Source organism: Oncorhynchus mykiss, chromosome 2, assembly GCF_013265735.2.
Source record: "Oncorhynchus mykiss isolate Arlee chromosome 2, USDA_OmykA_1.1, whole genome shotgun sequence".
NCBI classification, from domain to species: Eukaryota; Metazoa; Chordata; class Actinopteri; order Salmoniformes; family Salmonidae; genus Oncorhynchus; species Oncorhynchus mykiss.
In genome coordinates this window covers 48,327,914-48,340,952 of record NC_048566.1, presented here as the reverse complement: position 1 = coordinate 48,340,952, position 13,039 = coordinate 48,327,914, and the positions used below count along the sequence as shown (strand labels likewise).

Sequence of the window (13,039 nt, the reverse complement as noted above, 5' to 3'; positions counted from 1 at the left end):
CTTGACTCATCTGACTTTCCCTCCATAGCAGACTCTCTGGAATGCAGCCCTGCCTGCCTGGTACCACTGTGGGAATGTGTGTGCATGCGCACACCCACCCATGTGTTACTGTTAAAGAAGATTTACACTTATGTGTGAGTGTTGTCTGTTTGACTGATTGTTTGTGGAACAAGTGTGTGAGAAGTGAATCGTATGTACACTACCGGTCAGAAGTTTTAGAACACCTACTCATTCAAGGGTTTTTCTTTATTTTTACTATTTTCTACATTGTAGAATAATAGCGACGACATCAAAACTATGAAATAAAACACATGAAATCATGTAAACAAAAACAAATCAAAATATATTTTATATTTAAGATCCTTCAAAGTAGTCACCCTTTGGGCATCAGGTAGAATAGTGGTTAGAGTGTTGGGCCAGTAACCGGAAGGTTGCTGGATCGAATCCCTGAGCTGATGAGGTAAAAATCTGTCTGCCCCTGAGCAAGGCAGTGAACCCACTGTTCCCCGGGCGCAGATGACGTGGTTTAAGGCAGCCTTCCCCACCTCTCTGATTCATAGGGGTTGGGTTAAATGCGGAAGACACATTTCAGTTGAATGCATTGTTGTTCAACTGACTAGGTATCCCCCTTTCCCTTGCCTTGATGACAGCTTTGTACACTCTTGGCATTCTCTCATCCAGCTTCATCTGGAGTGCTTTTCCAACAGTCTTGAAGGAGCACTTGTTGTATACTGAGCACTTGTTGGCTGCTTTTCCTTCACTCTGGTCCAACTCATCCCAAACCATCTCAATTTGGTTGAGGTCGGGGGATTGTGGAGGCCAGGTCTTCTGATGCAGCACTCCATCCCTCTCCGTCTTGGTAAAATTGAATCATAGCGCTTGATGGTTTTAGTGATTGCATTTTAAGAAACTTTCAAAGTTCTTGAAATGTTAACTATTGACCGACCTTCATGTCCTAAAGTAATGATTGACTGTCATTTTCTATTTACTTATTTGAGCTGTTCTTGCCATAATATGACCTTAGCCCTATTTGGTAAAATACCATCTTCTTTATACCACCTCTACCTTGTCACAACACAACTGATTGGCTCAAACGCATTAGGAAAGAAATTCCACAAATGAACTATTAAGAAGGCACACATGTTAATTGAAATGCATTCCAGGTGACTACCTCATGAAGCTGGTTGAGAGAAGGGTGACTAATTTGAAGAATCTCAAATATACAATATATTTTGATAACAATTTATTTTTGGTTACAAAAATATAAAGGCAACATGTAAAGTTTGTCACATGAGCTTAAATTAAAGACCCCAGAAATCGAGCGAAATGCTTGTGCTTCTAGTTCCGACAATGCAGTAATATCCAACGAGTAATCTAACCTAACAATTTCACAATTACCTTATACACACGAGTGTAAAGGAATGAATAAAAATATGTACATTAAAAAAATATATATGAATGAGTGATGGTATAGAACGGCATAGGCAAGATGCAGTGGATGGTATAGAGTACAGTATATACATATGAGATGAGTAATGTTGGGTATGTAAATATATGGCATTGTTTAAAGTGGTTAGTGATACATCATCAATTTTTACATTATTAAAGTGGCTGGAGTTGAGTCAGTATGTTGTCAGCAGCCACTCAATGTTAATGATGGCCCTCTAACAGTCTGATGGCCTTGAGATTAGAGGTCGACCGATTTTATGATTTTCCAACACCGATACAGATTATTGGAGGACCAAAAAAGATGCTGATTAATCGGCCTATTTTTATTTATTTGTAATGATAACAATTACAACAATACAGAATAAACACTTGTTTTAACTTAATATAATACATCAATAAAATCAATTTAGCATCAAATAAATAATGAAACACATTCAATTTGGTTTAAATAATGCAAAAACAAAGGGTTGGAGAAGAAAGTAAAAGTGCAATATGTGCCATGTAAGAAAGCTAACGTTTAAGTTCCTTGCTCAGAACATGAGAACATATGAAAGCTGGTGGTTCCTTTTTAACATGACTCTTCAATATTCCCAGGTAAGAAGTTTTAGGTTGTAGTTATTATAGGACTATTTCCCTCTAACATTTGTATTTCATTAACCTTCGACTATTGGATGTTCTTATAGGCACTTTAGTATTGCCAGTGTAACAGTATAGCTTCCGTCCCTGTCCTCGCTCCTCCCTGGGCTCGAACCAGGAACACAACGACAACAGCCACCCTCGAAGCATCGTTACCCATGCAGAGCAAGGGGAACAACCACTCCAAGTCTCAGAGCGAGAGACATTTGAAACGCTATTAGCGCGCGCTAACTAGCTAGCCATTTCACTTCGGTTACACCAGCCTCAACTCTCGGGAGTTGATATGCTTGAAGTCATAAACAGCGCAATGCTTGACGCACACCAAAGAGCTGCGGGCAAAACGCATGAAAGTGCTGTTTGAATGAATGTTTACACGCCTGCTTCTGCCTACCATCGCTCAGTCAGATACTTAGATACTTGTTTGCTTGTATGGTCAGTCAGATGATATGCAACGCAGGACACGCTAGATAAGATCTAGTAATATCATCAACCATGTGTAGTTAACTAGTGATTATGATTGTTTTTTATAAGATAAGTTTAATGCTAGCTAGCAACTTACCTTGGCTTACTGCATTCACATTACAGGCAGTCTCCTGCAACGAGAGGCAGGTCGTTATAGTCTTGGACTTGATAACTGTAAGGTTGCAATAATGGGTCCCCCGAGCTGACACGGTGAAAATCTGTCGTTCTGCCCCTGAACGAGGCAGTTAACCCACCGTTCCTAGGCCGTCATTGAAAATAAGAATGTGTTCTTAACTGACTTGCCTAGTTAAATAAAGATTAAATAAAGGTGTAAAAAAAAAAAAAATCTGTGTCCAAAAATACAGATTTCCAATTGTTATGAAAACTTGAAATCGGCCCTAATTAATCGGCCTTTCCGATTAATCGGCCGACCTCTACTTGAGAAGCTGTTTTTCAGTCTCTCGGTCCCTGCTTTGATGCACCTGTACTGACCTCGCCTTCTGGGTGATAGCGGGGTGAACAGGCAGTGGCTCGGGTGGTTGATGTCCTTGATGATCTTTATGGCCTTCCTGTGACATAGGGTGCTGTAGGTGTCCTAGAGGGCAGGTAGTTAGCCCCCGGTGATGCGTTGTGCAGACCTCACTACCCTCTGGAGAGCCTTATGGTTATGGGCGGAGCAGTTGCCGTACCAGGTGGTGATACAGCCCGACAGGATACTCTCGATTGTGCATCTGCAAAAGTTTGAGTGCTTTTGGTGACAAGCTGAGTTTCTGCGCCGCCTTCACCACGCTGTCTGTGTGGTTGGACCATTTCAGTTTGTCTGTGATGTGTACGCCGAGGAACTTAACTTACTACCCTCTCCACTACTGTCCCGTCGATGTGGATAGGAGGGTGCTCCCTCTGCTGTTTCCTGAAGTCCACAATCATCTCCTTTGTTTTGAGTGTGAGGTTATTTTTCTGACACACACTCCGAGGGCCCTCAACTCCTCCCTCTAGGCCGTCTTGTCGTTGTTGGTAATCAAGCCTACCAATGTAGTGTCATCTGCAAACTTGATCATTGAGTTGGAGGCGTGCATGGCCATGCAGTCGTGGGTGATTTAAAGTGGAACGCACCCTTGTGTGTCCCCAGTGTTGAGGATCAGCGGGGTGGAGATGTTACCTACCCTCACCACCTGGGGGCTGCCCATCAGGAAGTCCAGGACCCAGTTGCACAGGGCGAGGTCGAGACCCAGGGTCTCGAGCTTGATGACGAGTTTGGAGGGTACTATGGTGTTAAATGCTGAGCTGTAGTTGATGAACAGCATTCTCACATAGGTATTCCTCTTGTCCAGATGGGTTAGGGCAGTGTGATGCGATTGCGTCTTCTGTGAACCTATTGGGGTGTTAAGCAAATTGGACTGGGTCTAGGGTGTCAGGTAGGGTGGAGGTGATATGGTCCTTGACTAGTCTCTTAATGCACTTCATGATGACGGAAGTGAGTGCTACGGGGCGGTAGTCATTTAGCTCAGTTACCTTAGCTTTCTTGGGAACAGGAACAATGGTGGCCCTCTTGAAGCATGTGGGGACAGCAGACTGGGTTAAGGATTGATTGAATATGTCCGTAAACACACCAGCCTTCTGGTCTGAGCATGCTCTGAGGACGCGGCTGGAAATGAGGTCTGGGCCTGCAGCCTTGCGAGGGTTGACACATTTAAATGTTTTGCTCATGTCGGCTGCAGTGAAGGAGAGCCCGCAGGTTTTGGAAGCGGACCATGTCAATTTGAATGCACAGAGCTACCGTAAGGAGATCCTGAGGCTCATTGTTGTGCTATTCATCAGCGGCCATCACCTCATGTTTCAGCGTGATAATGCACGGCCCCATGTCGCAAGGATCTGTACACAATTCGTGGAGGCTGAAAATGTCCCAGTTCTTCCATGGCCTGCATACTCAACAGACATGTCACCCATTGAGCATGTTTGGGATGCTCTGGATCGACGTGTACGACAGCGTGTTCCAGTTCACTCATATCCATCAACTTCTCACAGCCATTGAAGAGGATTGGGACAACAGGACACAGTCAACAGCCTGATCGCATAGAGTTGAAGGAGATGTTGCGCTGCATGAGGTGCATGGTCACACCAGATACTGACTGGTTTTCTGATCCATACTCCCACTTTTTATTTTTTAAAGGTATCTCTGCAGATCTGTATTGCCAGTCATGTGAAATCCATAGATTATGGCCTAATTTATTTCAATTGACCGATTTTCCTTATTAGCTGTAACTTAGTAAAATTGTTGCATTATTCATTTGATATTTTTTTCAGTTTATGAATACTGGTGTTGTGACATTCTTGGGTTGTTTTCCATGGGTGTGGCCTGTGGATGTATGGCATTGCCCACATGAACGTTGGTGACCAATTGTGATTTTGCAACGTACAGTATTCTTAGAATAATTAATTATACTAAACTAAAATATAAAAGCAACATGTAACCATTTCAAAGAATTTACTTTGTTACAATCCATATCAGGAAATCGGGTCAATGTGAAGAAAAAAATTCAGTAGGCCCTAATCTATGGATTTCACATGACTGGGAATACAGATATGCATCTGTTAGTCACAGATACATTATAAGAAATAGGCCTCAGGATAACGTCACAGTATTTCTGTGCATTCAAATTGCCGTCAATTTTGTAATTGTGTTCATTGTCCATAGCTTATGCCTGCCGTACCATAACCCCATCGCCACCATGGGGCACTCTGTTCTCAACATTGACATCAGCAAATCATCGCCCACATGACACCATACGTCTGCAGTTGTTAGGCCAAATTCTCTTAAATTATGTTGGCTTTGGTGGACAATCTTAGTGAACATCCAATTGCAAGCTCCCTCAACTTGAGACATCTCTGACATTGTGTGTTGACAACTGGACATTTTAGACTGGGCTTTTTGTCCCCAGCACAAGGTGCACCTGTAATGATCATGCCGTTTAATCAGCTTCTTGATATGCCACACCTGTCTGGTGGATGGATTATTTTGAAGGAGAAATTCTCATTAACAGGGATGTAAACATTTGTGCACAACATTTTAGAGAAAAAAGCTTTCTGTGCCTACGCAATATTTCTGGGATCTTTTATGAAACGTGGGGCCAACACGTTGCATTTATATTTTGTTCAGTGTAGATTGAGATCAAGATTATTGGATGAAGGGTGGGTCGCACCAACATGGTTTAAATTCATCTAGGGTTAGAGCTAATCTAGGTTTTGAAATCTAGGTTTAATTAATCAGATGTGTTGCACCACTTAATTTTAAATCTGGACCAGTAAATCTCTGATTAATGGTTTTAAACTGATTAGTGACATGTTACACCAATATGAGGTATTTCATGAGTTGAAAAGTAGCTAGCCTACTTGACAAATCAGGCCACAAAGTTGCTGTTCCTTGATAAAATAATAACAATGTAACGTTAGAACTACTAACTCCATTGTGAAAGATTCTCATTGGTTGGCTTATGGGGAAAAAACTTGTCGTAGCTGATGGAGGAATTTAGTAATGTACTAGAGGATAAAAAGACAGACAACATGGCTGTCAAAAAGGAAGACACCTGGGCCATTTTATGCAACAAATGTAATGGATCAACACGGCTTAAAGAGAAGAGGGACCCGACTCGGATGAAAGCGTGCTGGAAAAAACTTAAGACAAAAAGGATGCGGTAGAGGAGAGGCACGGGCTATTTCAGACCGGAGTCGGAGGGGGGGGGGGGGCCTCCATCCAAGGGAATTGATCCTATCACCCAGAAGATGTGCGAGATAATTCACCAGCAGTTTGCCCCTCTCCATAACCCCCTATGATGACAATGGAAAACTTGACCCACCAATATTTAGTAAGCATAAATAACGGGTAAATATCCATGCCTATAATGCACTTTAAAACTAACGATAACTTCTTATGGCTGAAATCCTGCTAACGGGATCGATATGACAACAGCCAGTGAAAGTGCAGGGCGCCAAATTTAAAGAAATCTCATAATTAAAATTCCTCAAACAAGTATTTTACACCATGGTAAAGAAACTTGTTAAGCCCACCACAGTGTCCGATTTCAAAAAGGCCTTACGACGAAAGCACACCAAACGTTTGTTAGGTCGGCATAGTTACAGAAAAACACAGCCGAGAGGAGTCACAAAAAGCAGAAATAGAGAGAAAATGAATCACTAACCTTTGCTCTCCATCAGATGACACTCATAGGACTTCATGATACACAATACATGTATGTTTTTTGTTCGATTAAGTTCATATTTATATCCAAAAATCTCAGTTTACATTGGCGTGTTATGTTCAGTAATGTTTTGCTTCCAAAACATCCGGTGATTTTGCAGAGAGCCACGTCAATTTACAGAAATTCTCATAATGAACATTGATAAAAGATAAGTGTTATGCATGGAATTATAGATCCACTTCTCCTTAATGCAACCGCTGTGTCAGATTTCAAAAAAGCTTTACGGAAAAAGCACACCATGCAATAATCTGAGTGCAGCGCTCAGACACAAAAACAAGCAATACAGAAGTCAGAAATAGCATTATAAATATTCACTTACCTTATCTTCATCAGAATGCACTCCCAGGAATCCCAGTCCCAGTTTGTTTTGTTCGATAAAGTCAATTTATGTCCAAATACCTCCTTTTTGTTCGCTCGTTTAGATCACAAATCCAAATTCATGAGGTGCGAGCACTAGGTCCAGACAAAGTCAAGAAGTTCCGTTACAGTTCGAAGAAACATGTCAAACGATGTATAGAATCAATCTTTAGGATGTTTTTAACATAAATCTTTAATAATGTTTCAACTGGACGCAGCTAACTCTCACAGGCACACGCGAGACTGAGCTCATGGCACTCTGCCAGACCTCTGGTTGAAACAGCTCTCATTCTCTCCTTCACAGTAGAAGCCTCAAACAAAGTTCTAAAGACTGACATCTAGTGGAAGCCTTAGGAAGTGCAATCAGACCGAATTTACATTGTATCTTGGATATGCAAAGAGTTGAAAAACTACAAACCTCAGATTTCCCACTTCCTGTTTGGATTTTGTTCTGTTATACTCAGACATCATTCAAACAGTTTTAGAAACTTCAGAGTGTTTTCTATCCAAATCTACTAATAATATGCATATCTTAGTTTCTGGGCCTGAGTAGCATGCAGTTTACTCTGGGCATCTTATTCACCCAAGCTACTCAATTACCACCCCCCCAGCCATAAGAAGTTAATGCTACTTCACTACAATGTTACTGTTATCAGGCCCGTTACAGCAAGTTGCGTAACATCATTATTCAAATCATATCATAAGCCCCAATTCAATTGTTGTACAAAATGGGCATGTAAATAGCCTACTAATCATGAGTTAATTATCATAAAACTCAACAGGATTCAACCTGTCGCAAATTATTCTGAGGAACTCGTTTTGGTCTCTCCACAGTAGGATATGCTGCCATTTGATCAGTTAAACCGTCTGAAGTGGCAGTTTTTAGAATTAATCACCATTTATTTTTATTAATTGAGCAACAGGCTTAAAGTGAAAACTAAACTTAGATTACAGGAAGGATTTAATTTAACTAGGATTAGTTAAACATCTATATAAACCTTGATTTAACCTAGTTTAAGCATTAATCCATGTTGGTGCAACCACCCGAATACTCCTAAGTATTTATTTTAAAACGTATGACATTGATGTTGAGTCACTCATTGCCATTGTTGGCGATGGAGTGATTTCTCAACTCAAGATAAAGAAAGCATTGACATTTCCGCCTTCCTTTGAAAACTCATCAATGTTTTGTCAGTGAGGGTGGTGCTCTGTCGCTTACCAGGGAGTGACTGAGAAAAATCGAGATCAAAGAGCACCTGGGTGATGTCACTCATTTCATGGAGGTGTAGTATAGAAGTTATCAGCAGTGTGAATGTAATTTGATCGTTGTTGAGTGATTGATCTATGTCGGGCTGCCCTTTTCAGGATTGGCTTTGTGAAACGAAACGATTGTTTGCGAAATGTGAACTTTCTAAATCAAAGTGCAATAATCAAAGGTAATAATTTCCTTTCTCTTACAGTGTCACCTGATGGAGAGCCGGTGAGTAAAATATGATCTGCATTTCAGACCCAAATTCACAATTTATATTACTTTTATCAGTTTCTACCGTTAATGGAAATATTGTTAGATGGTCAGTTACTTGGACAGAAGCCTAATCCTGGACTAAAAAAGTGATTTCAATGATTTCCCATTCACAAGGCACTTTGTGCAGGGCCTGTATTTACAAAACATCTCGGAGTAGGATTGCTGATCTAGAATCAGGTTCCCCTTTCCATTAATTCATGTAAAAGCGGAAATGGATCCTAGATCAGCACTTCTACTCTGAGTAGTTTTCTGAATTCTGGCCCTGGTCTGGGCTGTGTCTAGGAAAGTGGCCTAAAAAAAACAACTGTCTCCGCAGGACGAGGACGCCGAGTTCACCTTAGCCACAGACTTTGAGATTGGCCATTTTTTCCGTGAGAGGATAGTCCCCCGAGCTGTGCTCTACTTCACTGGAGAGGCACTGGAGGACGACGAAAGTGTACGTGTCAAAGACACACATACATATAGGCATACAGCAACTGCATGTTATAACATGAGCAAAACTATTGAGTCTGTCATAAGTACATTTGATTAAGAGTTTTCCATTTCCACAACTTTGTATTTGGTCTGTATTTGCAATCGGGAGCTGTAACAGAATGTGTAACGCTGTTGTCCTCTTGTCTGTGCAGTTTGAGGAGGAAGAGTTGGAGGAGGGAGATGAAGAGGTAAGGAGAGGATTGGATATGAATATCTTTATTTGTTAAATGTTTGTGAACTGGAACATACTAAGCATAATTGTCATTATTTACTCTTGTGATTTAGGAGCAGGATGGTGATGATGATGACGAGGGAGACTTTGATCCTAAGGTCAGTATTTAGGCAGTGCTGCTAGTGGACATGCTTCTTTTGAGTGTGTTCTGGTTCTCCTCACCCAGGTGCATGTGTGTCAAAGGAAGTAGCCTCCTAGCCCCAACTGCTTATCATATTTCCCTTCACAAAACATTGTTATAACGAGGACTGTAAAACTTAATGTGTTAATTACAGGTCACTTAAATTTTTATAGCACCATTCATTGTTTTTATTGCATTTAATCATGTCTCAGTTTATTTTAATATTTTTTTTTTAAATGTTGTAATTTTCAGTTCAATTGATTTTAAGAAAATTATCCCAATTGTAGTTCATCGGCAGCTTATGAGTATTTTGAACATTTACAAGTAGGCTAGATCTAACATTTATTTTTATAATTTTACTATGCTATAATCAAAGTATATTATTGTCACTTCTGTTATAGGCCTTAGTTGAAACTCGGTGTTAAATTCAAAAATCCCTACCAAATATAAGCCAATATGACACCAATCTCGAATATTCGCTCATCAATTGATTGTAGGTGCACCACACACTCTGGTCATGAGCCGTCTGTCTGTTACTGAGTACCACATATCAGAATTTGAAGGAAAAAATGTACTTTTTTTTTTTTTTTTTCAATATCGTGGTATCCAATTGGAGTAGTTAGTCTTGTCTCATCGCTGCAACTCCCGTACAGACTCGGGAGAGGCGAAGGTCGAGAGCCAACCCAACCTAGCCGCACTGCTTCTTGACACAACACACATCCAACCCGGAAGCCAGCCGCACCAATGTGTCGGAGGAAACGCTGTACACCTGGCGACCTGGTCAGCGTGCACTGTGCCCGGTCCGCCACAGAAGTCGCTAGTGCGCGATGAGACAAGGATATCCCTGCCGGCCAAACCCTCCCTAACCCGGACGACGCTGGGCCAATTGTGCTTCTCTCCATGGACCTCCCGGTCGTGGCCGGCTGCGACAGAACACATCAGAATTTTTAATTAGCAATTAAGTTTGGGATCGCTTGTTCAGCAACCACACAGCTACTTGCACTATGCTGCCAGTCATAAATGTATGCAAACAAACCTAGCTACTGTATATAGCTAGCTATATGGTGGTATTCAAGCTGAGGTTAATCTATAAATGCAAACATATGTTGATTGGCGATGTAGCAAACTAGCTAATGTTAGCGTGCTTATACAAAATTGCTGGATCGAATCCCGAGCTGACAAAGTAAAAAATCTGTCGTTCTGCCCTTGAGCAAGGCAGTTAACACGCTGTTCCCCAGGCGCCGAAGACAAGGATGTCGATTATGGCAGCCCCCCACACCTTTCTGAATCAGAGGGGTTGGGTTAAATGCGGAAGACACATTTCAGTTGAAAGCATTCAGTTGTATAACTGACTAGGTATCCCCCTTGCCCCTTTATTATTTAGTATATGTAAAGACAAGATTACATCAAGAATAGTGTGATGGGTGACAATATTAACCTATCACTTGTGAGTGATGCCCAGCATAAGAAACAATGCCGAATCATATCGTCACACCTCATGTAGCCTAGCCCATAGGCCTATATGTTTCAATAAGGTTTGTATCACAACTAAAGTGGCCAAAGGACTTCTTTTAAAATGAAGCACATTAATCTTAACTCCACTCATGCTATGCGTGAGTTTCAAGTTTAGGGAAGGTATTTTTTTAAATTTTATAGTAAAAGCATTACATCCATAATTGGAAGTGGACATTAGCGCTTATCCTACTGCCATGTGCGCATTGCTGCTCCTATGTGAAGAAATAGCCTAATAGTTTATCAACATTTTAAACTCAATGTCCTCATTGTTGCGTCAGGCTCATTGCTTAAAGCAGGTTTTTTGATGCTAGTGGTTGTATTCATTTGGGATCTATTGGAATAAATCAGAATAAAATAGGTCAACTTTTGAACTATGGGGGATAGTAGGTTGACATAGGCTAGTGCTTTTGCTGTTCGTTAGGCCTACTCGTATTGTTGGCTGACAAAGTAAATGTGGACAGTTCTTCCATCATCTTCAATATGCACCTCGGAATTGGATAAGGACGCGCGCAGTTGTGTCCCCGATGTCTGTCTTCATTTGTAGTTCTGTGGGAGAGCCGATCACGCGATGGATCACGCAGCACTCAAGAAGGGTGCACTAGCCGCAAAATGCATGGATTTTTTTTTAGGATGTATTACAGCCACACAAAGGGGATGCCACTGTGAAATTCTAGGCATTATTAAGTGCTTGTCAAATTGAATGAGTGACCACCTGTGCAAAAAACAAAGCAGAACTCATACCTTTTCAAGTGACTTTTTTAAAAATTATTAGTCGCATCATACAGCCTTACAATGTATTAAAAATCACAACATGTAGCCCAATGTTTGTAAAACAACTAAAGTTATGTGAATCACTCTAAGCACATGTACCTATTTCTTTAACTGCTCAACACAGAATAGCTGCATGTGCACTCCCTCAAATCGTTTGGTGAAAATATCCTATTTTATTCAGCTTTGTTCAATTGTATTCTTCATACTATAAAATAATGCCATGGAATTCTAAAGAAATCCTGTCTGCTAAATGAAGTAGTGTAGCCCACAGCCATTTGGCATGGCCAGATCAGGACCTAACATAAGGACAACTCAGAGTATGCTATTCTGTTCTTCTGAAATATACATTTTCTTCATATCATGTTTCTTTAGTCCTGTCTAAAATACATAATGGATTTATTGTGATGGTGTATTACATGGATTTATTAGACTTTTTAAAATGTAGATGTTCCAAAAGTCTGCATCAGTGGCTTGTAGGCTAAATGTGGAAGGCAGGAGATGCTAAATGTGTTTGTTAATTAACGATCAATTACCGTGAGACCGACAATTATTGCGTGACAATCACCAGCTGACACAATTTTGTGACTGCCACAGCCCTAGTAGTGGCGGATTGTGGGCAAGCGCCTGTCACTGAGAAATGCCAACACCAGCTAGTTGACAGGGCCCCGGGCCGTCTTTATGCACTTGTTAATGTCCTCCTCCCACTGAAACATCCAACATTCAGATGACTATCTACAAATCAGCTCGCATCTGAGTCATGACGGCTGTCCCCTTTGTTTCCCCCAAGTCATTTCTACCGAGGTGGATGACTATGATATAGTCACGGTCACACCTCGTTTTGGCAATTTGCTTTTGATCATTAGGATTATGAGCTGAGATCTTATCAATAAATTCAATAAAACACATAATATTGTGAGGGTTCACAAGGAGAGCATGTGTTATGCTGTATAAACTGCGGTTCAAGCCCTGAATGCTGGATGCCGTGGTATGGGTTTGACAACATTTTACTTTTTACTGTTCTAATTACGTTGGTAATCAGTTAATAATAGCAATAAGGCACCTCGGTTTTGTGGTATATGGCCAATATACCGGTAAACGGTTACGGGCTGTATCCAGGCACTTTGCCTTACATTGAACAGCCTGTAGCTGTGGTAAATTGGTCATATACCACACCCACTCAGGCCTTATTGATTAATTATGTTGTGCATCACCTTCCGGTGTAAAAAACATGGATTAAAAAC

The 13,039-nt window shown here is 41.0% G+C and overlaps 1 protein-coding gene across 7 annotated transcripts in view; it reads left to right on the top strand.

Moving 5' to 3' along the window:
- The window catches only part of nap1l4a (nucleosome assembly protein 1-like 4a), a 65,593-nt gene that overhangs the window by 43,860 nt on the left and 8,694 nt on the right, over positions 1-13,039 (top strand). For all 7 annotated transcript variants that reach the window (XM_021564183.2, XM_021564179.2, XM_021564172.2 and 4 more), the window contains exons 10-13: positions 8,621-8,640; positions 9,002-9,121; positions 9,312-9,347; positions 9,445-9,489. In XM_021564183.2, coding sequence (XP_021419858.1) covers positions 8,621-8,640; positions 9,002-9,121; positions 9,312-9,347; positions 9,445-9,489 — 221 coding nt within the window. The remainder of the gene's footprint in view (positions 1-8,620; positions 8,641-9,001; positions 9,122-9,311; positions 9,348-9,444; positions 9,490-13,039) is intronic.